We start from the raw sequence: 27,574 nt of genomic DNA on the forward strand, positions 1-27,574 counted from the left end.
TGACTGTACCAGCGAATCAAGATACAAGAGAAAACAAATCGGTCTCATACCATAATATAGCAAAGACCTTGCCAAGAGTATATTTTGGCGTATCACCAAATAGGTATGAACATCATAAAAATACAGACCCCACCGGAAGGATTTTGTCCCCAAAAAGACAACTTTTGTCAAAAATCGACTAAAGTATTCATTCAATGATCGCAACATTCTTTTCCATTGCCATTAAAGATAACAAATCTAAATCGAGTGGCTATAATATTCATAGAACGTTAATGATGACTGAAACTGAAATCCAAGTTTTCACAACGTTTTTCGTAGCGTTTCCGACGTTCATAAACGCACATATTATTTCAATGTCGAGATACGGTGGAGACATCAATCATGTCTTTCTGCCGACTCAAAATGCTCGTATTTCTGCCTGAGACAGTCTCAACTTAAGTTCATTGTACACTGAACGTTGCTTTCTTCATTTATCTTTGTCATTCTCTTTTTTACCTGTAAATTCACACTAGCATTTTGCTTTTGGTTGTCCATTGTGTTCACATTAGCTTTGGAAAATGCTCTAACTCGTCTTATTTTAGACGAGTTCTTATTAATATGTGTTGTGAGCTTTCTGTCATTTCTATGATCTTTCATTCAACTTCGTCCAAATACTTCATAGAAATTTTTACTTCACAGTATTATGTTGTTCCTTTAACTGTAGTTTACGAATTCTCCAGTGAAATATTCTTAATATTTAGTCGACTATAAATCACATAATTTCCCCATAAACTATGAAGTCCGCACCGCAAAGGTCCTTAAGTCCCAATCTAGTAATGTTACTCGTAGTTTTAGTTTACTCAAACAGCCCTGTTACTTAAAACTTTTAGATAAAACTTTAGCTCCTACCACAGACTGTAAAATACAGCAGTTTGTGGTTTAGACGGCGTAGCGTTACAACAATTTAATATATTTCGGTTTTGCTACAGTTAGTAGATACGAAGTTCGTAGCACTCGCAGAATCTTAAGTAACGCAAAATGGTACCTTAAATACTACACCAAGCTGGAGACATGCCAAAAGAAAATGGCGCTCTGTAAGATACCTTCTCTAAATAATTCCCTTTTTGTTGGGGACTTTTAAAATATAGCGATATACAGTTCAGATGTACAAATTGTTTTTAAATTCGTTCCAGATCGTCTTCAAGTGTGTTGACTTTCAATTCTGGAATTGTGGCTTAGGATAATGTGACTTTTATTTAGGAAGAAATGAAAGCGTTATCTAATATCTCAACGTAAACAATTTTCTTCACTGTATCTTCACGTGTGACCAACTTTTTCGTGACATTAATGTAGGCCTGTGTTAAGAATAAGCAGCTGCAGTGAAAGACATTTAACGATGTGATATAAGTTGTGAATTTTGCGTTTCAAACATACTTTAAATGTGACTTGAATTAACTTCTGACTTTCTTGACGGACCTGTTGGGACAGGTTCTACTTAATTCAGACTAAATAGGTTAGATTGATTACAAACAAGATAACAATACACATCGAGCTTCAGCCACGACCCTGAGCCTGCCACGGTCTTGACCTTTTCAAGCCCTACCGACACCCTTGCTCACGGTCTTAAACTTTAATGGAATCTTTCAACATCTTGATCGGTGTTCCCGCAAGTTGGCTGACGTTTGCGAGTTTTGTATTTATAGGATTCTCGGTTGCATCGTTATGGATGGCTGAAGTTCGGGGTTACAGTTGGCTGAAAGTTAGTGCTTTTGGAATATTTTTAGTATTCGGATTGGTAAAATGTATGTTGCTGGTAATTCTTGATGAGTTTTGAGAATTTTAAAGTAAATAGTTGCTTTATAACAGCAATAATTTTACAAATAATAATAAGCGTTGACTGTCTCTATAGTCTTTTGGTTAGATTTGGACACTCTATCCGGTAGTCCTGGATTAGATTTTCAGATGAGACACTTAAATCTCTTTCTCAATTAAACATTTGAATTTGGTTTGAATTAACTTTATTGTTTGAAAATAATAACAAGTATGGTCCAGACGGTAAGTTAAGCTGCAATCTGACTGATTTACTATGTCAATCATTTACAATTCAAACGATAGAAATTTTGTGGCATTATTGTAGTTCTCTATTTACATAAATGTACTTGAATTTACATCCAAAACCTTCAGCCTTGGTACATAAATTGGGGAATATATTTACCTAACGTAATCCTCTTTGATATGGAGGCATAACCCTTCCACAAGCGATACATTTGTTGGAGACACTTTGAGACAGCAATTTGCCGGGACATTCCATCAACGCACCAAGAATTTCGCGGGACATATCTCTATGTCATTGAATAGAGATCGCGCAACCTACCCAGATTTTAACAATACAGCCGGCGGCACATAAACAAATTACATTCCATCCTTATACCCAAAGCCTGAAGGTGAAAAATACGGCACTCCTACCATTACTGTACCATATAAATCTGTAACAAAAACGCGTATCGATTGCTGATATACACCGCAATACAGAGCACCTTATTTGGTGGAGTTTGAGTTCTAAATCGTTTGGCACGGCATCGTTTGCAATGTATCATGGAAATAAAAGTCCGTGGTAACATAAATAAAGTTATTCGCGACATTTGTACTGGTGTGCTTTGCTTGAGAATGTGTAGAGTCGTGATTCGGTTTTCGTTTTGTTAGCGAGGTAATCTGAGGGGTAAATGCTCCTTAAACTGGATTTGGCGGGACTCGAAGAGACTGTATATCCATAATAATGCGAAGGTAGAAATAAAATTGAGGTGGTTCAAAGAACTTCTAGAAATGGCTTATTTTGAATATCTCAGGAATAAGTATCTATAATTTATTTTCATATTATTATTACGATAATGAATAAGTTCTGTCTGACGAAAAGATAGTGAACTCTAAGGCTAGGTTGCACCATCTTACTTTACCTTTGACAAACGTCAAAAATCTGTCATACTCCATATAAAAACACCGGTTAACGTCATAGTTACTGTCAAAGTTAGGTGGTGCAACTCAGCCTAAAAGTGCAACAGCATTAAATGCAAAAAAAATATCTGTATGTATTTGTATTTTCCGTAGCATCTCGCTAAGTATCTTCATTCCTTTATTCCTAAAAGCTTTAATATACTCTTACATTTGGCAGCATCCTTACTCCGAGCCAAAACAAGAAATCCAGGAAAACGGCCAAGGGAAGTCGTTTTAAATATTTACCAAAGTGTCTTCTCCATATTACATTTCCCCCTTTCGCACTGCACCAATCCGAGTTCAATTTTGACAATTGTGATGCACCGCATTCTGCATTCGCAAGAATTCTACGGAATTTCATTCGCGTCTGGACTATTCGTCGGTCTGTGGACGGTCGATAAACCCGCAAACAAGCGATAAGCAACCCAAATCCCTTTAGGTAAAGTCCGAAATCCCCTGTCGAGAGTGTTTGGCGAAGTCGTCCATAGTTTTCAAGTAAGCTTATGTAGCAGGCAAAAGACAGCGGCCAGTTTGTGCAGCTATTGTTCTCTACTTGTATCTTTGCTAGCAAAAATTTTGTATTTCTAAATTTTTTAGTATTTTTAGTATCAATGAGATAATCTTCATTACATAGGATAAAACAAAGTCGCTCCCGCGGTTTGTTCGCTTATATCTTTTAAACTACGCAACGGATTTTAATATAGCTTTCAGCAATAGATAGAGTGATAGATAGAGTATAATTTGTACGCGTGCAAAGCCGGGGTGGGTAGCTAGTTGAGGAAATAACCCAGGATATTTATAACCCATTTAGTAACTAACTTTATTAATATTTTTGTTTTAATGATTGGCTCTTCATCACTCGATGAAGATCCAAAAAATATTGTTTCTATCATTCAACCTTTTTATATACACATTTTAATGTGTACTGGCTGTTCTCCTACAGTCGGTCTTAACACTGATAAATTCGGTTTTGCATTGGCAAAGGATGCGGTTGGTCCTTGAAAGTATTACCGGTTGGTTTGCTATTTGCTACCGACTTAGTTAACCAAACTTGCAGCTTCCAATGCGCTGTATTAGCCGGTTTTTATAACGAAACTTAATCTGGAATATCCTCGGATTGCGGATTAAGAGGAGCTACCAAAGCTTGATTTGACTGGATTAAAAATTTGCCTTGATTATTCAGAGACTCTTCTTACCACACATAACTCAAAGATTCGCGTTATGAGTGCTTTTTTGTATAGTCGCAAGGAGTTCGCTCCGCTGTCGCCCGAATGTTATCAAAATGTGTGTGGCCTAGGGGTATTTTTTTGAATCATGATAAGGAAGAATATTTATAAACGGTGCCACATTCACAAAATGATTGAATATTCTATGCCTATAGATCGAAATACTAGTAGCCCATGAAATTACTTCTAGGAAAATAGAATAACTAGCTCAATAACATCATAATGGGCTAATGGCCTAACGAGTTCGGTCTCAATCGATCAGTCTTTAAACTGCTATTACCCTTAGGCAAAGAAAATAGTATAGAAAAGCATGTCCAGCGGAAAAGCATTCGATTCCGATATTTTCGTAGCATGAAGAACTGTTTCTTAACTTTTTTCCTCTGTACTAAACTGGCATTTCGTATGACCCAACATTTGGGCCAAGGCCTTTCGAATTACGTAGATAAATATCAAACTGTTAACTTTATCGTAACTTTTAACCTGGGTTAGGAGGGGGTTATGACTAACGACCCACTAACTGTGCGTCTCCTGTACCATGAAATCGGAGCGATATATTTAAGCGACATTTGTTACGGAAAAGTATAAGAAAAATACGGAACGACACTGAAGTAAAACCGCGATGAGATATGGTGGTAGGACCTTCGAAACCTTCGGAGAATAGGCGAATTAGCCTTGAGCGATGGATTTCGATCACGGTTTTGGCTGAACACGCAAATGATTTGGGCCAACTCAAGCAAAAGTAGAAATCCATGTATCGTTTGCTGCCTCGTGAATTTTGGGTTGTGATAGGTACACAGTACATACCACAATGTATATTTTTTGTAACAAAGTGGTTTCAAAGCTTAAGCCGATATAAAACGAATGATGGGTCGGCTTCATGGTCGATTCATTTACTTCTTAAATTAAGAAGATTTTAGCTTGGAAGAAATTCATTTTCCCAAAGATCCTATAAAATTTATTTTGGTAATACCTATATTCTTTCTTTACTCTTGGCGGAATGATCGTGGTCGTCACATCTATTCCACATGGTATTTGAAAATGTAATTCACGCGCCCAGCAAAAAGCACGCTGTATTTGGAACTTATCTCAATGAAGAATTTGAATGAAATCGTCTTGAGGTTTTGTAACAATTTTCATGCTTAGATTTTAAAAATCCACCGTTTCTTTTCCAGTCTGCCTCTCCCCTGGCTCTTATACGGGCTGATCAACGGAGCACCGGTCCAGGTCAACTCCAAGGGCATGGTGTGCAGCATAGTGCTGCTCTTCGCCATGCTTCTCTTCGTGATCCTCAGCATCGCCTGCTTCAGGTGGAAGATGAACAAGGGCCTAGGGCTTACCATGTTCATGCTGTACTTCGTCTTCGTGGCCGTCAGTTTGGGACTGGAATACGGCTACCTGCATTGTCCTAGCGAGTAAGGGTATGGAGAGGTTGTGGTTATTCTGAAGATAATGTGCTGTGAGGTCGTAGAATGACTTTGGTTTGATGGCTTATCCAATTATTGAAAAAATCAGTGAGACAAGTATTGAGTCTACAGTAACACCCTCATGAAACCATGACAGTGGAAGTCTACCAATCAAAATACATCTTTGCGTTCATACTATGACGTTTTTTGGAGATTTGAAGATGTTGAAAAAGAATGAAGAATCAGAGTTGTGTATTTTATTGGTTTCGCTGCCAAGGTTTTGTGATCGAGGTGTGCTATTGGCGTTAATGTTTTATTAGTATGATAGATGGTAATTTTGTTATTTTACTGTTAATTTCTATTATTGTTTTGAAGTAGGTTAGTACGATTTTGAAATTTCAAGTGGTTGAACACAACAGAAAGATGCCACTGCTTGGAATTTCAGAGCCTGTTCTTTTTTAGTTGGATACGAAATTAAAAGGAAGATATTTGGATGAAATGAAGACCTCACACACCAGCATATGATGCTATGTTGACTATTCTTAGAGGCCTTGATAAGACTTAGAGCAGTACGAAACTTGAGATACCTCCAAAATTTACTGGATTATAAATATTTCCGCTAGGTAGACTCGTTACAATATGCTTAGCAAAACTTTATTAAGTTATAGAAGGTTCGAAATACTTAGTGACTGAAGAGAGTAGTCGACATAGTAATGTTACAATTTCAAGCTTATAAGAGTCAAGGAGTATTTACTATAAGGGCCACTTGTGAAATAGCACAAAGATCAACATTTTGGTTAGGATGTAGAAATAGAATGCGCTAAAAATGTTATATGTGATTGTGAATGATAGAACCACCCACAGAACATGTTATTTTGGTGAAACCAATTGTTTTAGTTACGCTAAGGCCACACTACAGATGAAGGCATTATTTGGGCCAATCTTGGGCGCCCAAAATTGGTGTCAAAGGTTGGTTGCTGGTTGAGAGATCTTAAGTTGCAGAATCAAAGCTAAAGTCTTTTGCTTCAAGTAAACTGAGAGAAGTAAAGAGTAAAAATGAAGGAAATGTTCGGAAAATTTGAAACGGTATTTTGAGGCAGATTTGTGATAAGTTTTGGCGTCGTGTATAAAATGTGAACAGCGTAACTGTAGTACTAAACTCTTTTGGTCAAAACATAGTCCCATATGAAACCACAATCACTTTGTTTTGACCAGATACAGAAAAAGTAAATGATACGCTTTCAAATATAATAATTTGGTAGAATTGATCAATTCTAGCTACTTTATTTGAAGCAAACTACGGGGTGTTAATTACATTGAGTGGTAAGTAAATTAATCAAACCAGTAATGATAATACAGAAAATTAATGATCACCTGACCTAGTGGTACGGGACTGTCAAGTAGGTACTGTTATGGATTTGAATCCAGAGGGTGAAGTGTTGTAATGAACATGACAATTTATGCATGAAATCGTTATCGTTAACGTATGTATGTAAAGTATCATTAATACGTACTAAATCGATATCTGGTCATCTTAGTACAAGTTCCACTAGATTTGGAGATTAGTAATAATCGTAATACCTTAGTTTAGGTGTTATAGTTGAAACACGTATTATTTAAAATTTTGATGTTGTCTCCATTAATTTTTGTTACAGTAACGTTTCTTCATGATGGCATTTCAATCAATATCTTGTAACTTTCGACTTACAAAGCCAAAGTCGGTAGTGTAGTCTTAGCAAATTTTGGATTTTCTGTCGTTCACACATTTACTTTACGAATTTGGTGTTACATATTTTATAATAATATTAATTGAATTGTAATCCGTTCATTTATAACTAGTTGTAGAGTTTAATTTTAAAATTAGTTTTAGTTGTTTAGATGTTGCCATAGCACACGTTTTGTAAATTTACATTGCTCAAATACTATGTTTTCTATGCTTTGCTATAGGTTCTTTAGGTGTTTTAATTAACGTGAATGCTTTAATAGATGGTTTAAAAGTACAAGAGAGAAACGAGCACCAATATTAAATAAGGATAAAGATTAATATAAACGAATATAAACTATGAAGTCACGATAAAAATATTCCTATGAAATGCAATAAATATGACGCTTCAATGGTTTACCTACTCAGAGTAGTTCGTGTAAGTGAGATAAGTAACGATGAAATCATTTTTATATCAGAAAGTTTAATTGATGAAGTTGTATAGCCATCAATAGAGACTGTAGTTAAATATATGAATGTTAGATGTTTGTTATTATTCGATGGCGCTTTACAAAGAGGTTTTAGCGTTATTAGCCGGTTTGGTTGGGCTGTGTTGAAACTTACCGAATGCAGGGGTCACAGTACAAAGGTAGCAAATGAATTTATTTGAAGGAGAGACATTTATTATCGCATCGGTAAGGTTTCAAGCAGCCGTTTAGGTCCGTGTGTCAGTTGCGTTGTTTTTGTAAATATTCCTTTGTTTTATATACAAATATTTAATATGGATTGTATGATCGGTCGGGTGACCTTCAGTCCATGGGTTGACGATTAAAATTTTATTGTATCAATGAAGTGTTGCAGGTGGTTGGTCCGCAGCGACATGTACATAACACGTAGGGGGTAAGTTGAGCAGCGGGGCAGACGATCGCGATGTTTATTCCATAAATGTGCCTAAGGGTCCAACTGACCCATTAACAATGTTAGCTTCGATATTTATAATTATAATGACCGCATCCACTCACTCATACGACAAGGATATTGCTGTAGGTCGCACGTGTCCCGCTCTCAAATATAATACGGTAGTTAGATTTTTACACTATCTTTATAAACTCTTACTATAAATAACCTACGTCATTGATTTTCCACTTGTTCTTGTTGAAACTTGTGTATCCAAATTTAATCGGGCGCATCTGGCAATGTTGTCAATTCTACACTGTTAGTTAATACTACTACTTCCCTCGTTCCATGAAGCTGAATGCTTTTAATAAACTACTTAGACAGGAACTGCATGGGAACCGTCCATAGGCTTTTCTTTCTAGTTCTATTTCGTTCGCACATTACGTCTTCATCACTCAATCATCGAATTGAGAAATACAAATTTTGTAAATTCAATTGTTAATACCCCCACGAAAATTTTATATTGATAACCCGCCTATTTGACATAGCAATAAATAGACTAGAATAGATAGTTAAATATTCGTATGTTAAGCTTTAACAAGTCAACCATTGTGAAGCTCAAATGGTGGACGAACGCGACAAACTACAGATTACGAATGCGCACAAGTATTCAGATGATATAACTGCTTAAACAAATACTCGACTCTTTCTTTTGTTAATTATAAAACGTAACTTTTAAAAATAGAAGGTTATTAATGATAAAATTGTAAAAGTGAAAGCGACTGCACAAAAAGCTGACGAAGCAAGCAGTTCCAAAACACGACATATCGATAGGTACCGGACATTGAGTAGGTCATTATCTGTGATAAGGGCATGCTTATGACGTAATTATAAAGTGTTTATAGAAGCTCATCTCTCTACAATCACAGTTCTGTATATTGTATATTTAAGCTTGGATTTGACTTTAGCCTTCTGTAGTTCGCTTAGCGGTGCCACTTTCGGTCAAACGGTTTCAATACTTACTACTTCGTTCCGTTTATATTCAAAATCTTCTCTTACGTTTAAATTATCTTTGAAATCTTCAAAACTGTGCGATCTATAAGTGGCCAGTCTATAAAAGTAAGAATCGAATGAAATTTGCTCTAAATCCAAAGTTTCTTTATGGTGATATACTACACGTTATACTTGATAAAAATTCAATTTAGGATGAAGTAGAAGCTGTATAACAATATATCCTTTTACATACTTGTACTAGTTTATTGGGAAGCACCAATTACAAATCGTACGTATATTATGTACTGCCACGATGCTACATTTATATACGCTACGTCTTATTATATTACTATTATAAACTAGTAATTTCTATCTATCTCTTGAATAATGTAATTAGTCTTGTAAATTTATCATCCTTCCATTGGTTAGGGTTTCGTTTATGTGAAACTTAAGGCTAAATCAGTGATGTTTAGGAAACTTTAAAGACCTTATTCGAAGGTACAATATAAAGTAAAGTAAATTGTGGTATAATATACGACGAAGTAAAGTTAAAAGAAAAATTAGCAAAAAGTTTCAAAACTTCGAAAAATGAACTATTTAAAACTAAATACTCTATTTGATTTAGCCTAAGTATCATGACTATCACAATTTTCGCTCTTCGCATGTCATACGACGTAGATACATCAAATTGCATTTGTTCAGTACCAAATAGCACGAGCCCAGCTAGAATTCATTACTCAAATTTTCTTAGCGTCCCTAAACTAGAGCATATTAGTTGATAACTAAAGGTTATGAGATAATAAACTAAAAAGTTCAAGTCAGAAGTACTAGAATCAAAATGGTAGACGGTAAGAATGACGAAGGAAAAGGAATGTTAAGTGAAGAAAACGAATATGATATCGTTGAAATGCTAAAGATGTACTCCTTAGCCAATACAGAAGATATAGCTACTTTACATTACTTTTAAAACTTCATTCTTCAGCATGTATTTCAAAATATGGTGGCAGCAATAAGCCCACAGCAGATTGAAGGTTAAATTAAAAATTTAGGAACAGTTTGAATTTTTGGCCATTCAGAAATGCAGAAAAGAAGATTTGTCATACAGACTAGTTCAAGGTCTAAATTAATCGCACAAATTGATCTGATCTTTGTACAAATATTGCATTTAACAGTGTCTTTGGAAATAATGAAGCCAAGGATATAGCTTGTGTGACCAATCAAAATGTTTGATAATAATAAAGATGTAAACACAATAAATGATGTTATTCACGACAAATATGCTCTAGTGTAGAGGAGCCTTAGCATAAGAGTTGACATTATTGATCTATACGACGAAGTGAGTCGTCTACACTAACCTTTATAACTTCTCTCGTAGTTTAAGAATAGGCTTAACGGCTATCATTAAAAAATAAATGTTTATTAACAAAAATAAAATATAATATCCTGGTAGAGATTGTTACTAGTGACGGTTTTTTATATAAAATTATAATTATTGCAGATATCCAGTCTCTGTTTCCTTCAGTGTGTGTGTCGAGAACACCAGATTTGAGTTGGGTTTTACTTTTAGTTGATTGATTTGGTCAGCTTTAAAACGCGCTTTGGGAAATGGGGACTGATCTTTAGTCATCAATTTTGTTTATAGCTGTCGATCTCGATTGCGTGTGTGAATCGAATATTTTTTATAAATGAAACTAAAATGATTCGACAGAAGAATCTGTACCACCAAGAATGTCTTCCAAGTAAATAAATTGAGTAAATGAAAGTGACTTTAGTAAATGCCTATTTAAAGAATTACTTTGTAATGAACATCATTAACCATAGCTACAACTGCATTGTTGATGTTTTAATAATGGTTATTGTAAAAAGAACTAGACCCAATGATCAGTTTTAGACTTGTAATATCCTTGGTTTAAAAAATATTATGATTGGATGAGATCATTTTTGTTATAACGTCACATAACAGGACCAATTTAATTCCATTTCACTATGAAACAAAAGAACCACACGAAATCGAGGCGACAGCGTAGGTTATAATAGTGATACTACAAAATAAGGAAAAGTAAAAAAAATGTTATTGATTTTAAACAAAGTAGATAAGTTAGGGACTTTCATCATGTTAATGAAAAAAACGGCGATGGCTCTGATAGGGTTAATTTTGCAAAACCACATTGTGATTATTGTGATTTCAAGTGTTACAGTATTAATATGAATTTTTCGGTAGTGACAGTGAGCTAGTTTATTTCAGAGTTTATGTAATTTGCATTTTAATGTAATTGAAATGGGTGCTTCCTAGCTGGGCATTTCAGCGTTTGGGAAAACACAAAAGTATCTACTCGTAACTATTGAGATCTTTCAGGGTTCATGAAATGGAACTAAATTCAAGAAAGATTTCAAAAAGTATTTTCGTGTGTTTCGCAAACGGAAAAGTGCTCAACTGGGAAGTGACCTTAAAATCTATATTGTTGCTCTTATCAAAGCTTTTAATGATTGTTGATGATTAAATAATGTGATAGTTTCTGTAATTTCTAGTTTATTGCATTCAGATGTTTATAGTCGGGATGATTTATAGTTGATTTGTGAATCCGAAGCGAGTGAGGAGCAGCGTGCGCGTTACTGCGACGGTATTATGAAAAATTACAATAAAAATAATAAAATAGTGAGTGAAGTTTTGTTTCCTTTTCCCAAACGATCAAAATATCCCCATTATGCTACTTAAAGATCTGAAATTGTATAAGAAGTTAGGATGAACGTGGGAATGTGCGAAGAAGTAGAATTATTTTCATGAATTTAGCAGTAGAAAGAAGAAAGTTACTGTTACTCTTAATTAAATGATAAAGGGCAATTAAACTACTTTGTTGCTAATAAATAAATAGTATTAATTTATTTAGAAGTTAAATAACATTAATATAAAAATAAATAAGAAGTGGATATTCTGTGATTATAAAAATTCTTATTAGGGATTACTTACAGAAACATAAACATACTATTTTATGTAATTCATTGCGCGAGAAGCAGATCTGACAATGTTGAACTATGTAAGTAGGTTACATTTATACATAAAATCAAGATGGGGATTAATTGTATTTTATCGGACAAAATTAGTTGTCAATATTATGTTAGAAACACGTATATTTTCCAGTCAGTCGTCAGTTGTTGGACTCGTTAACGTCGAGTTGAGCGTCTTTACAGAAATAGAGCCTTAACTGAGCTTACTTGAGCCTATGATGACGTAGGTACAGACATTAATTCTAAAAACTATTTGGACCCCACTGGTCCTAAAGATACGAGTAACAAACACCCTGAGACTATTTTTCTTTTTTCTAGGCTATAAGTGCGCAAAATCACACATCCAGTATTACTTGATACATTTACTGCTAAAAACATAACAACAATTAGTAAGCGATATATTTTATTAACTTATTAGACCATCCAATAAATAGTTCTTACTCCTAATCTATACAAAATCCGATCCAAATTTCATCTTAATTCACATCACGTTTCAACCTGTCTTCTTGAAATTCTATCTCAAAAAGACCTAACACCAAAACGGTCTTTAGAACACATTCTAAAGGACTGCCGCGTCTGAGCGCCAAGAGAAGACTGCCGTCATGTAGTTACTTCCAAGTTTATCCAGGACTTGTGGTGGGGATGCTTATAGCAGGGCGTGACGCAGACGTGTCCGGCAGAACAGTAGAAACGCTAGAAGCGCCGCGAAGGCAGCTCCGGCTAGTAGAGTGTCGTCACGGCGGCTACCACCCGCTCTCTCTACTACGTTACTCTGAAATTAAAAATTGTCATTAAGTCAAGAAACTGGCACATGGTGACCCAATGAATCACAGTATGTAACTTTGTTTATACATACTGATAATTTGCACAATGTACTGTAAAATACGGATTCTAGTGCAGCTCACAGTCCGAAAGACGTAGCGTAGGCACTTCAGGCGCAGGTATTCCAGTCGATAGACCGGCATATGATCTTGTGGAATAATGCGACAAACTCCTGGATGCAGGCAGAAAAGAGTTAATTGTAGAAATCCTTTGGAAATGCCTTTGTCTAGCGGTGGACGTCTTTTGGTGGAAACGAGTTCAATGTGTTCACTGAGCGTAAGAAGGAGGTTCAGACCTTCTGAGATGCCTTACTTTCACAATTGAAAACATGCCTAGTGCCTACAAGGAACGCTTATAGGTTCAAAAAGAAGATTATATGAAATTACAGAAACCAAATCCTTAAAGTGCTATTGAAACGATGACAAGAAGATAAAAATATCTTACCCATCCCCCATGCCTGATGGCCCACGGCGTGGCGCACTGGGCCACGTGCTTGGCCGCCCAGTCCACGGCACGACACCAGCCGCCCACGCGCACTGCGCGCGCGCACACTTCGCAAAGGAACGCTAGCACCACCAGCGCACGCTGCTCTATGTGGGCACATGCCTGTAACAGACATAATGTAATGTCCTTTAACGCAATCAGATGATGGGAAACAAATTAACAAACACTTTTGGAAAATGCCAAACTTTCCTATCTAGAAAAAAAATGGAGAGAAATAAAAATAAGGTAAGTCTGCCTAAAACCACTTGATTAGAATGAGATTTTTGATATAGTAACGACGGTAGACGAGGCCTGGTAATGATGTTTTTTTCCATTTACGAAAGAATTTCGAAAAATTAACAAAAAATAACTAAAGATTTGGACAATCTGACGACTGTACCTTTAGCTACCTACATAAAGATTCACTGTTTTCAAAATTCCTTTTAAATATTTTTTTACCTATTTACTTCTAGATACCATATTAAAGTCACTTCATTATGGATTACATCTTTTAGTAACAATAAAAATCGTTAAAACTATAAAAACTATATTATCTACCTGGCACAGCTCCTGCATGATGTCTTCAAAAGCCACCTCGTCCAGACCGAGGAGGTTGATGTGTTCAGCTCTCTCCGACAGCATCGCTCGGGCTTTGGACTCCCGAAACCTTCTGGCTGCTCGCTCTAGAGCTCGCCAGTCGCGCCAGTACATCCACCAGCCCCTGAAGACAAGGAAGTTATTGGAAATAAGAATGTTAACTGCTGAATAAATTGTAGCTTCTGGAATTATGAAGTTCATAAGTTACTTTATAAACATCACAAATTCTCCAAAGCTTGAACCTTTGATTGTTTGGGTGAGTGATAAAGTTGAAAGTTATCAATTATTATTTTTAACATGTTCTTATTTAGCAAGACAGACCGTTCAGGAGCTGGAGATAGTTGAAAATCGGTTTCTATACTTCATCAATGAGTTTGCCAGTTTGTAAGTATTAGTAAGTCATCTAGGTACACTTAAAATATGCCTTTAATGTAGATAATATTATTTGATTCAATCTGTCCTTGAGCTACTTACCTCTGATCAGGTCTAGCTGGCGCTGCTATACAAGGGGGAGGCCTCAGTTCCTCTATCCTCAGATGCTGGAGTAGCAACGCCCTGAACAGCCTCACGCCTTTCTCCTCTTCCTCCCCCTGGAGTTCTGGTCCTCTCCAATGTCCGAGGCAGTCCTCACGACGCTCCTCATCCAGGGAGACTTGTCGGAGGAGTGGGGCTCGTGGTCCATCATAGTCTTCTAAGGACTGAACACTGCAGGCTGAAAGCAAACATAAACGTAACATAATTGACATGTTATCTATGTTTTGTTAATTTATGTTTTAAAATTTTTTTGGAAGTACGATTCATCAAAGAAACCAAATTATAGACTTGATAGAAGTTCAAAATACAGTACGTAAACCGATAATTTGGTATTTATGTCCATATCAAAATAAATCAACATTGTATTTGTAAGAAAGAGTCAAAGAATCCAAACGCTTCACATTCATTATGCTCAAATATTAATGCGGATAACATAGCTTAATCAATTAATTACTTAGCACCTATTTAATAGAAAGCAAAATAGTCCAATGTGAGATTCGTGTCAAAATTTCGAGCATTCGTTATGCTCAAGAATCTCGAATAACTTGTTTCTTGCTTTTAGTATCGAAAATATTTACTCGCCACATTAATTCCCCAAATTACCATCCCATAGCAACAACCGCACGCCCCAAGCTATTGTTCTAACCTCTTCACTATCTATTTTAAGACACTATCATTCCAAAAGCAATTTAAAGTACCTTGTACAGCAAGGGGTGGTATTAGATCCATTTCAACAAGACACTAAGCACCGTACACCAAAGGAAATTCTGAATCTTTTTCAGAAAATGCAGGAAAACACTAGTTAGGCAGAAGTGAATCGCTCCTAGCTTCACGGGGGTATGACAGCGAGTACTGGATGCTAAACATTCGCGACCTTGGTAGCATCAGGTCATGGCCCTGACATGGTTTTTGGCGCATGCGTGACTGTGAAGAGAAGGAACAAAACAATTATTATTGTTCGTAAGCTTCAGAGGAAAACTTGCAATGATTTTCTGTCGAACATACTACGCTAACAATGAGGTGATAACAAAAAAACAACTTCATAAAGACTGGTAGAACCCTTATTGAGCTATGCTGCTTGATGTAGGTCAATTATGTAATACGGGTCATACCTTATCCTTGACATACTTTATGTACGAAGGACTTCCTCTCCCAGTCAATTAGGGTAATCAGGATAATAATTGTCCATTTCTTTTATAAGTTTAGATGACAATACTCTTTTTATCAGAAAATATATCTATGAATAATTGATAATAATAATATGATTGAAGTAGGTAAATAGGTATCTATAGCCTGACCAGGAACATAAAAACCCTGGCATAGAGGCGCGTCAATTGCATTTGATAGTGCAACACTGAGTACAGTCGTACCTGTGTTAAATTAATAGGCGAACTTTATGTATCAGGATTCAGGATTACGGGCTAATTTTATATTTTCATGAATTAACGAAAAAATATTATTATAGGTAACCTGGTTTAAATAAATTAAATGAAAACATCAATCGAGCTAGTAGGATTTATTTTATTATTCATCAATAATCAAATTCAGAACTTGAATATTCAACTGCAATGTCTGCTCATGAACGCTTCAAACTCGGTACTTCTTTTCAATTCCATAAAATTCAACACTTAGAAAGTGACAAAAAACTTTAAAATAGGTAGTTGAAACAAACCACAGCTAATTTTCATAGTGGACTGTACTATACGATAAACATGTCAGTCAATTTGACACCCTTGTCGGAAAAATTATTCAATGAAAATATTGTCCGAACCCTTAGTATTTCTCTTCGACAAATCCTTTAACACATTGTGAACCACTTTTCTTTCACGACTATGAAAAGATTTTAGCAATTTAATTCACAAAATCAATTGCGCACATTTAAAATAAAGTTTGTTTACACTTTGACAGCAAAAGACTGACATGCAAGGTGACATGACACTGAAGTTTTCAGTTACTGTTGCCATTAAAAGAAATTAGTACCATTAGTTTTCCGCAACATGGCGAGGGTTTTTATGTTCCTGGTCAGGCTATACCCAATTTATTTTCAAATCTAGACTGCGCTATTAATAGGGATTGGTATAATTTAAACAGAAGCTTATTATTTTGTATCCTAAACAGACGTTTTTAACCAAAAATATTTCAATAAATACAATAATATATTCGTTTCAACGAAAGTATTTCCACAACAGCCGGTCTTGATATTAACATACCACATATCAAAGAACAAATTACGAAAACTTGAATACTTATCTAAGTACGATATCACAGTTTAAACCAAAGTATCAAACTAAAGTAGTAAAACAGAAACTGGATAAGTACATTAATAAACTCCTGGCTAGGGCGCAGTACTACGGCTGTCGAACGGCTGATTGAGCTCGTCGCCTTAATAGTCTCCCAATTGTTATCGCGACAGTCCGCATTGTGCAACCACGCCGGCAGGAAGACGCACATTGGAGGACCACATCCAGATAACCGCGATATGTTCCAAACAAAACCAACAATATTACAGTTAAAACTCTAACCAATGAGTTAATAGACAGTGAAGCTGAAGAAGACAAAGATGTAAAGATGAGTGATACAAGCAAAAAGAAACCGTGTGCTACAGACAATTGCTGCAAAAAACTTTCTGTTTTCGCGTGTGCGTGTGCGCTGTTCTCGCTAGCCGTTCAAGCAGTTAACTATGTAGAAGTAGACTTAAATAAGTGTGCTGACGAAGACACCAGGAGATTAGTTGAGAAAGCTGTAGAAGAGAAATTTAAGGAGAAGTTCGAGGAGCACCTTTCGGATGTTACAGGGTTCACATCACATAGGATTAAAAGAGAAGCCATGCTTGTGAGTTTTGAATATTTATAAGGAGGCACGTTCGTGTCTTGTCAATTGGGTCAAAGTTCATGCTAGACTATGAATGAGTGGTAGATAGTACGATATTATTAGGTCCAATCCGAATTTATCACTCTGATTGAATCTTGACTGTCTTGTAACGTATAAACTTGTATCTAAGTAGGTACATACATAAATATCCCCGAACCTAAATATTCTGCTACTTCTTATTGCGCTGGACGTATAACAACAGTATCTGTTGTAACAGCCATGGCTGAAGCCGTCGGTGTTTGACAAGGTTTTAATCTCCATCAGCCACTCTTGTGGCGGAGTTTGGGGCTGACACTGTGTAGGTTTGTTGTTGACAAGAAGAAGAAGAAGAATCTCCATCAGTAAAAAAAAACCTTTCATTTTACGGAAATTCAATTAGATCCATTTCTACAACTGGAACCCAACTATACCATGTGGTTTTTACCACATGGGGCTCCAATTCAGAATCTCTGATAGTCGAAAGATATAAGAAACAAAGGTTTTAAGACTACTTGCACTTTTAAGACTCTTTTTTTTGCAATTTTTCAAGAAACCATCACCAATCCAAGAAGACAACACAGTGGCTCCGCACGTGGAGTTCTTCAACCCCAAAATGCAGGCAGAGCTAGAAGAGAAGGACGCAGCAGAAATGAAGAGGACCGGCGCCAAGGGTCCTGCTCCTGGGGGCGACACGTGGGTCTGGCTGACCAGCTACTCCAGGGTCCCGGTAATAATAATGTAAAATAGAAAGACACGGGTCTTTTAACGCGTCATATTTTATGACTGAGTTACATTAAGTATGTACTCACGACTTGTCGTTTCAGACTCAGGTCAGACTGCTTGTGACCACAGCTGTAACATAGCAGCCGGACGTAACGTCTTTTTATTTTAGTTGAAATGGAACGCGAAAGTTTAATTATTTATTAGTATTCGATTTTTCGTAAAAACTATGAATAAATGCGCTCTTTAATATCTCAATTGATTGATGGTGTCCTTTATTATTCCACGAGACAATGGTCTACATTAATCCGTCACGTGGATTCAACGTGATTCATCATTGCAAATCATGTTGCGGGATATTTTATCTCCAATTCTCTAAGTTTATCAAGGTTAAACGTATGTAAAACCGGGTTTTGGCCGGATGGTGATGTTTTTGTTTATGTGCCACTTTTTACAAAACTGTAAGTAAAGGTTATCTTACTTCCTACAGTACAAAGTCGTGCAAGGTTTCTGCAAAGCGACACAAGATTACTGCCCCCCAGGAGTTCAAGGCCCCAAGGGCCCCAGCGGGGCTCCGGGGCCCAAAGGCGACAGAGGCGACCCGGGAGCACCAGGAACGCCGGGACATTCAGGAGGACGAGGACCATTGGGACCTCCCGGACCAAAAGGTAACTTGATAGGTGTAGGTATTACCAGGCCTGTTCATCTCCGCGAGTTTACATCGAAAACAAAACACGCACGATGGCCCACCTACAGGATACTATTCGACAAGGCCTCTCATACGAGCGAACATTGACTCACGCACGCGTATTCTTGTGTATGATGGAAGAAAATAAAGAAAATGGTGTACTAAATACTGTGCAGTATTTAACTGCCTAAATAATAATAAAAACACAGAATGTACTTTTTTAAGTTGCCTCAAGACACTGAGAGGTAAATAAGTAGTTAATATTATTCATGATAATTCATGCTAAATCATGTATTTCCTCCGCCATTTTCCGCAGTTTGGCACCTCACGTCACATCATTTTACCGAAGTCAGCCCTATAGCTTCGGCGCAGTGCCGATCACTGACGTTTGTCAACAAAATGGTGCTTGGCTCTTGAGACAGGCTAAATTACACCATATTGTTAATGACATTGAGCATATTTTTTTTCAAATACCTTCGCGAAGTAAAACTTCTGTAGGTACGTAGTACTTATTATTATTCTGTGGTATTACTAACAGCTACGATACATACATTTTAAATACAATAAAGGTAGATGTATTTGGATATACCTGTTCTATGTTTACTCGTATGTAATTTTTGCACTGCGAAAAGTGTTAGATGACGTCAAAAATGTGTTGTAACTAATCGTCTAAACAATCCAATTAAGTACTGTGCTTTACTTGATTTGATTATCGTGCTAATGCGTATGTCAGCGTGAATAGCCTACTCTACCTCCATTGTCGAAGGATAGCTAAAATAGAAAACGTGTATGTATTGAAATACATACCATAGCCTGTCAAAATCATAACCCTCCTTTTGCTTTGCCGTAGTCGGGTAAAAATTAAAAGATTCAGCCAAATAATATGAACTTCGCAGAAGAATGCGCAATTGCGCACCTTAAAATTATATTATCATCATTCCAAAATCCTTTCATCCTTCATCAAACTGATCAATTACCTCCTTAATTCCAGGTGAACGCGGATTCCCCGGTAACCCGGGTTTAGACGGGCGGGACGGGGTGCCCGGCGAACCGGGTCTGGATGGCATGTCCGGGCGGAACGGCGCTGATGGAGCGCCGGGGAAGGACGGACGCGATGGAACTCCGGGGAAGGATGGCAGCCCTGGGAAGAATGGAAAAGACGGCAAGGATGGTGCGTATGCATAAAGGCATATCAAGCTGAGGGCTATTATCCAAGGTCAATCTATCTTTGGAGATTAAGAGTCCGTTGACTCCTTCTGTAACGTCACCTCCCACACAGAAGTAGGTTAGCAGAGCGGGAGCGTGAGGATGTCCCCACCGCACCTCCGCTTCGGCCAACAGGTAGGAGGTGTGGAGGGCATTTGCCTAGCAGAAAAAAGGTCAATCTATCTTCGAATATGGCCGGCTCGTTGTCACAGCTTATTTTTGGACTTTTACGGTCTTCAGCTGCAGAATTTACAAATTCTCATACCGTTTTGTACCATCAATTTTCGCAGGTAGAGCAGGCGCCCCCGGCCCGTCCGGCATCCGAGGCCCGAAAGGCGAACGAGGCCCCATCGGACCCAAGGGTCAGAGGGGTAACGACGGCCGAGACGGGGCCGCGGGGAGGCCAGGACTGTCCATATACAACTACACCAAGGAAAAGGAACTGCTCATACCGCCTACATTTGCTCGTGAGTATATGCAATGAAATCCTTAGGAAAACCGTCATCATGACGCAGGATGCCTAAAAAGGTTTTATTGATTGAGTCATAAAATTGTAGTGATTCTAGGAAAAAAAACATAAACTTTAGCCTGTTAATTAATTCAAGCTATCATCCAAGAATGCCAGCTAAATCCATAGAAACCTCACCCGTACTCAGCCTTATCCTGGAATAGTTTAATTAAATGTCAAAGAAATAGAAATTCTTCGCAAAAAAGGTAGCATTTTCCAGTCCTGGAAAATATATTTTGGAAGGGAATTCTCTTAGCTCCTTATGCTCAATTCGATTCCGCTGGTACGTTCCAAGTGTCTTTTTGCGTGCTAAAACAGAGTTTATAAACTTACTCAAAGTATCGTTGGTAGTTTTCCCACAAAACTTCTGTAAGTTACAAATTAATTTGGCCGAAGCACGCGCTTTCTGACCCTAATTTGGGTCACGAAATAACATTGCAATAAAACTCTTAGAACAGGTTCAAGAAACCTATTTGGAAAGGTCAGCGCCAGCATTCGATTAAATACTCGTAAGTCCAGAAACATTGGCTTGCAAGAATGTTGATATTCTTAGGCTACGTACCGGGCTATTATACACTTTAGTAAATTTAAGTAACCTACCTATGACCATGAGTGTAACAGATCAGAACGGCACTCGGTGCCGGTGGTGGTTTGAGGAACCAAACTCTACCATAATGAAATGGTTAATATGAGAGCTCTTTGACATAAAGATAATTTCGGAATACAAAGTGTTTATTGATGACTAGCTTTTGCCCGCGGCTTCACCCGCATGAAATTTCGTTTCTCACAGATCATCATAAATTACAACCTTATATGTTATTCTGGATTATAAAGAATAAAACTGTAAAGTTTCATCAAAATCCGTTCAGTAGTTTTTGCGTGAAAGAGTAACAAACATCCGGACATCCAGACATCCAAACTTTCGCATTTATACTCGTAATATTAGTAGGAACTAGGATTTAGGATTTGGCACATTTCTTTTAAATAATCTGGCCTAGATCACTCCAGAATAATGCAACTCACACCCTACTTTATGACTTCCAAAACTTTCAGAGGACCACACGAGAGTGATCGTCCGCGAGAGTGACACCCTCCGCATCAGCTGCAACCCTACAGGGCGGCCAGAGCCGGCGGTGGAGTGGCGGCGATCTGACGGGACTGCTGTCATCCAGGTAGGAGTGAAAACTGATACATAGCATGCGCTTTCAGAGAACCACAAGAGACTGATAGTCAGCGAGAGTGACAGCTGCAATCTCATAGATAGACGAAGGGCTGACGGGACTGGCTGTCATCCAGATAGGACTAAAGACTGATACATAACATACGCCTTGAGAGGACCACACGAGTGACAGTTCGCAAGAGTGACACCTTCCCCATGGCGGTGGGCTGACGGGAGTACTGTCATCTAGGTCTAACAAGAAAGCATACGCCTTCAAAGGACCATACGAGTTATCACTCGTGAGATCTCGTTCGCGAGAGTTACACCATCTGCATCAGCTGCAATTCCATGGGACGGAGGACTGACGGGACTGCGGTCATCTAAGTAGGAGGAGGGAATGATACATAACAATGATACATGACCTCAGAGGACCTCTATTTGATTTGAACTTAAAAATCATACACTCTACAAAACATTTAGTTTATTTATTTGGTACGAGTATTTCTTTGTATAAAAACATCAGTAAATCTTTAGAGCATTGCGGCATCGACAGACAATCCCACAAAAATCTGCAGTAAAAAGTCTAAACGTTATCGCAGAGCGTTGGCGCGTGCCCAACTTGCGCTTTATTGCCTAGATTACATTTTTTGGCCTGGCTCTGCTCGTTTTGATTCCACATATTGAAAAATGTGTATTGGAGAAAATTCTTTCATTTATTTAATAAACGACTTTTAAACACCGGATTAGGCATGGCATGAAAATACATTATTATCAAAAGTAAAGTAGATACCTACCTACTAAATCATTATTTTACTACACCACATCGAACTGTGAGTTAAGACAGGAACAAACAAACACTGAATTTGCACGTCAAATAGAATCTACCCAGTTTCTAACTTTTCCAGGGTTCCTGGCGAGACGCGTCGGTCAGCGGCCATTTGCTGAACATCCCGAACGTGTCCCGCTGGCACACGGGCAAGTACGTGTGCCTCGCCAACAATGGCATGCTGCCCTCAGCCAACCAGACCACTGACGTGGAGGTCCATTGTGAGTTTATTTATTTATTTATTCAAGGAAACCTAGGAGTTGACCTACATCCTCCTCCTCATCATTAGGTCCTTTCTCAACTGTAGGAGCACGAACCTCTCTAATAGAGAGGCATTAAAATTTTGTAGCTAGTTCGAAAATAAATTAAACACAACAATTGCGAAACGAAAAATAACGACTTAATTTAAAAAGAAGTTTGGAGATGTATACCACCTTCTTTATAAGCTTGGGCCTCTATAGAGGATACGTCCAGCAGTAGACTGTCTTATATCGATAAGATGAACTATTAAAATGAACTGTTGTAAAACTGACTCATCTCTTTCTGTTACTTTTTGCAGTTAGTCCGTACATCCGAGTGCCAAACAATGTTGTCTATGTCTACAACAAAACTGCCAAGTTTGAGTGTGAGGTAAGAATTACTACCGTCTTTATATCAGCAAAAACCCATTCTTATAGTTATTTTACCAAACTGGTAGCGCTCTTTCATCTGTGGCTTCCACGAATACTGGTGCCATGTCCCCAGAACACGACATACAGAGTGTTTGTCATGTTGGTTAATTCAATCTCTTTGATTTTCTTGCACTATACCTTTATTCTTTCCATAGTTCAAATAAAGTATCCATCATTGGATTCTAGGTACAAGCCTGGCCAGAACCGGTCCTCGCCTGGGAATGTGACGGCATCACACTCGAGGGTCCCCGCTACCGGACCGAGGTGGTCACAACGGCAGACCCTTGGCGGTGGATCATGAGGCTGGAGGTGCCAGGAATCAGGGACCACGACTTGCGGCAGTACAGCTGCGTGGCCAAGAATGAGCTGAATAACCAGACTGTGAAGGGGCATATAAAGCTGTTGTGTAAGTCGTCAAAATACTTATTTTACTGATGAACAGTTTATGTACCTACGTATAAGACCTTATTACGAGTAGTTTGAGTTCTGCCCTCGAAGATTGCCTTTTAATATGGACTGCCAGTGTTAATTGTTATTTTTACTGTCATTTCACAGCCTATATTTTGTTAAAAAAAAATTTTTATTCAAATCCCGAGTAGTATTTTTTTTAAATCTATTCACTTTCACCATTTCAATAGCAGAGTCACAAGATGATCCACAGCGCGATAGGAACGCAGTATATTTTTGGAAGTTGATACCCAACTCTTTACCAAAATTATTTATCAATCAAACCTTTCTATCCAGATCCCGGCCCCAACCACCAGATGACGGTACAGCAGCCGATGGAGTTCGGCTCCAGGCCTCCGGTGCTGACCTCTTACGAGGAGTTGTGTCACGTGCAGAGGTGTCCTTCGTGTCCAAGATGTGATCGAGCACAGCTGCTGATATCCACCATGAATGCTACTGCTGGAATTAAGCCCAGGAGGAATACGAGTAAGAGACATGATGTTTTGAAGAGGCATTGACAGTCGATTTCACAAAAGTGTAAATTATGGTATCGCAAGCGCTTCGAAGCGTGCCTAACTCTGCTTTAGAGGTTTTGGCTTGGCTTTGTTCCTTTAAGTTCCACGTATTTCTTCTAGACTTTTGGTCTCCCTGAATTGTCTCCTTTAAGGGACATTATGGGAACCGAAAAATTCGCTTCTTGATTGACTTTTGATTAGTGTGATTTCAGTCGTACGTATGCTTGTAATCTGCTATAATTTCTTATTTACAGACTGTCAACTCTACGCAATTGGCAAACCAGTCTACCACCGTTACAAAGACGAGCTCTTCGGGGCTTGGCTGAGAGACTCTAATGCCAGTGAAGCTCAGGTACCAACTACAAAAAAAATTACGTCCATCAGTCACTGTACATATAGCAATAAGAATCATATGGCAATACCTACTTTGTTACAGAGAGATAAGTTATGGACAACTCAAGAAAATGACATTGAGAGGCTCCGAGAATACAGGACTAAAGCCAGCTTCAAGGCAGATCACGTGGACGAGTTCCATAAACTACAAAAACCTTTCTTTGTAAGATACTTCATAATGAGAGTTATTTTCTAGGTCAAATACCAGATTTTCTACAACTGCAAAGAGCTTTAAAGTCCTATAAAAAGCTTAGAACGAGATGCTATTTCACACTCTGCATCATCGTATCATATATGTACCTAGCTAGCCTACTATTTACGTTTATTTTAGCTTTCTTTTTCCGTGATATTATTCTAAAACAAACCTCTCCTAAAGACTCCTAATTTCGAATCTTGTGTAGGGCAATGGACACATCGTATACAGCGGGTCGTTCTTCTACCAAGCCAACGAGTCCGGACAACCGGGTGAGATCATCCGGTACGACCTGACGCAGAGCCGGATCAAGTCTGTGCACCTGCCGCATGCTGCTGGCAGGCTCTACTCTGCTCAACACAACCAGGTAGGAATACCAGAATATTAAGTCTGACTTTTTAGGACACTATACATTGCTTTGGTCCTTCGAGCCGGATAAAAACTACCAACTAAAGAGACGTGAAAGTGACGAAACAAAATTACCGATCCATTATTTTCAGGTCGACTTCAGTGCAGATGACAATGGTCTTTGGGCCATTTATTCGATTGAGAACTCCAATAACACTGCCGTTGCTAAGGTAAGATTAAAAACTTAGTTACAGCTCTTCAGTATTTTTTAAGATATTCTTATAAGATTTACTCTCTTCTCTTGAATGAACAAAATATCAACGCATTCTTACATCTACAAATTGTTTCTTCCAACAGCTTAGCTTTGATCCAAACAAGGAAGGGCTGAATATCGACTACATCTGGAACATATCGTTAAACCACAAGCAGGTAATTTTCAATATACTTTAATGATAAAAGTATCAGTCTATTGTTCTTTCGTTTTGACAGAATGCTATTCACTTCTGAACAAAGGCCTCCCCCGAAGATTTTCACAATGTACTGTCTTGCTAACCGCTTCAGGTGCTTCCTGCGACCTTTACCAGATCGCTACTATAAAATAATAAATAAATATCCTTGGACATTTTATACTGCGCCGCTAGCCCCAAACTAAGCAAAGCTTGTACTATGGGTACTAGACAACGGATATTTAACATACTTAAATACATTTATTTTGTAAATACATACATAAATTATACATAGAAAACACCCAGACCCGTCACAGAAATTAAAATTCATCATTTCAATTTCTGCCCGACCGTTCTGAACCACTACACCAAACGGCCGACAAAATATTGTTATGCCTGGTTCAAATATTCCTACCAATTACAAAGTACAGGCTCTAAAATGCCATTTAGATATGCAAATAAGTTTATTTCGCTCTTACCAGGTTGGAGAGATGTTCATAGTCTGTGGGGTGTTATATGCCCTGGACTCGGCCACAGAAAGAGAGAGCAAAGTGACAATAGCTATAGACCTATACCTGATGAAGCAGGTGGAGGTGTCGCTGCAGTTCACCAATCCTTTCAGGAAGACCACGCAGCTTGGGTACGATCATACGCACAAGGTAAAATAAATTATGAATGGCACATTTTTTTATATTTAATGAAACATTATTTCGCCTTCCCTTTTTAAAAGCAAATATTTGTGGAAAGTAAGGATTCCTAGCAATAAGACTAGCTTTTCTATTTCTTGTCTTTGATGCATTATAGTGTCCTTTGTCACATTTCTTGGTAGTTAAAAACTGAAGATTTAATTAAAGAGATTTTACATTTTTTTCTTGATACCTGTATTCCAAATATCGATTCGTTTTGATAATGGAGAGTTATAGAAGCATTTGGTATTAGGTACTGTATGAGAAATAAAACAAGCCTAGTAATGAAAAAAGTTTTTTCTTTAAAAAAGTGTCCAGTATTGTCTCAATCTCGCATTTGTGGTTGACTCTACCTAGAAAGTTGGTGAAATAATGTAATAATAATACGGATGTTTAAAATATTTCATAATGTTAATTATTTCCTTGTTTGCAGGAGCTTTATTCTTGGGACCGAGGTAATCAGCTCACATACCCAGTTCGCTACAATGAACTTCCAGGCCCGTGAGCTTTTGACGAATTTATGTATTTCAACATAATTTTATATTTTCTATTAAAATCAAACTTATACCACCACCAAAGTTTTAATTTAACGATCGAAATAATAATAAAACCGTTCTTTATAAGCGGGAAATGAACTCAAATGAATAAACAAAATTGTAAAATCTACATACAACGACATCTTTAATTTTGTGAAGTCAACCAATACTGTAAGCTTCATTCAAGCTTTGCTCAAAGCTCAGCTTACTAAGCTAAATTTAATCCCAACAACTGACGACAGATGGCGCCGTTAAGCACAATTTGAAGAGTTTTTTAATTTAGAAAACATACCAACCCGCATTGATTCTAAAAAGTACATTAATTACGTTTTTAGTTTTAATAAATACTAACACATCACAAAACTATAAATTATGTCGCCTTCGTTTTTCATTGTAGAGTGCAGAGCTTTAAAGCTTTCTCTAATTGTTAGTTCCAACTGCCACCAAGAGATGGCGCTATACACAGCACATTAACTGGTGAAAAATGAAGGCGGACCAATCGAAGCTCTAAAATAATTGAATAAGTTGTCAAGTACAGCCGGCCGCTGAAAAATTAACGCGCCAATCGATAGCACGAAATGGGTTTTGCATTAAAAATATGAGAAAATGCGACTTGGACGACTATTAAGCCGTGAATTAGTTATTGGCTTCCTTCGAAAGGCAATTAATTGTCAGTTCATTTGAGGTAACTCTACAGTCGTTTTACTAAATATCTTGATTACTAAATAGGATTAAAACTTATTATGAAT

At 37.6% G+C, this 27,574-nt stretch overlaps 3 protein-coding genes across 4 annotated transcripts in view; 2 read left to right on the top strand and 1 right to left on the bottom strand.

Annotated features, from left to right (window-relative positions):
• LOC135079842 (sodium/potassium/calcium exchanger Nckx30C) overlaps positions 1-9,368 on the top strand; it is a 111,887-nt gene extending 102,519 nt beyond the window's left edge. The window contains exon 7 of the mRNA XM_063974457.1: positions 5,369-9,368. Within this exon, the coding sequence (XP_063830527.1) occupies positions 5,369-5,612 (244 nt within the window). The 3' untranslated portion in view covers positions 5,613-9,368. The remainder of the gene's footprint in view (positions 1-5,368) is intronic.
• A 2,910-nt stretch (positions 9,369-12,278) lies between these two features.
• Positions 12,279-15,465, bottom strand: LOC135079633 (uncharacterized). Of its 2 annotated transcripts, none has more exons than XM_063974256.1 (5): positions 15,332-15,465; positions 14,574-14,811; positions 14,061-14,223; positions 13,464-13,625; positions 12,279-12,969 (listed from the first exon to the last, which is right to left on the bottom strand). In XM_063974256.1, exons 1-5 carry the CDS (start codon positions 15,360-15,362, stop codon positions 12,844-12,846), a joined length of 720 nt encoding a protein of 239 aa, XP_063830326.1. In that variant the 5' UTR covers positions 15,363-15,465; the 3' UTR covers positions 12,279-12,843. The 2 variants fall into 2 exon arrangements, with proteins under 2 accessions (XP_063830326.1, XP_063830327.1); XM_063974257.1 differs by lacking the exon at positions 15,332-15,465 and adding an exon at positions 15,212-15,251.
• Positions 15,466-17,042: 1,577 nt separating this feature from the next.
• Positions 17,043-26,859, top strand: LOC135079634 (uncharacterized). The gene is made up of 17 exons (XM_063974258.1): positions 17,043-17,465; positions 18,034-18,210; positions 18,694-18,871; positions 19,883-20,062; positions 20,388-20,564; positions 21,659-21,777; positions 22,670-22,811; positions 23,150-23,220; positions 23,448-23,667; positions 24,006-24,194; positions 24,478-24,575; positions 24,660-24,779; positions 25,018-25,176; positions 25,310-25,387; positions 25,515-25,586; positions 26,086-26,262; positions 26,723-26,859. Exons 1-17 carry the CDS (start codon positions 17,202-17,204, stop codon positions 26,792-26,794), a joined length of 2,493 nt encoding a protein of 830 aa, XP_063830328.1. The 5' UTR covers positions 17,043-17,201; the 3' UTR covers positions 26,795-26,859.
• Positions 26,860-27,574: the final 715 nt, after the last annotated feature.

This window comes from Ostrinia nubilalis, chromosome 17 (genome assembly GCF_963855985.1).
Source record: "Ostrinia nubilalis chromosome 17, ilOstNubi1.1, whole genome shotgun sequence".
NCBI lineage: Eukaryota > Metazoa > Arthropoda > Insecta > Lepidoptera > Crambidae > Ostrinia > Ostrinia nubilalis.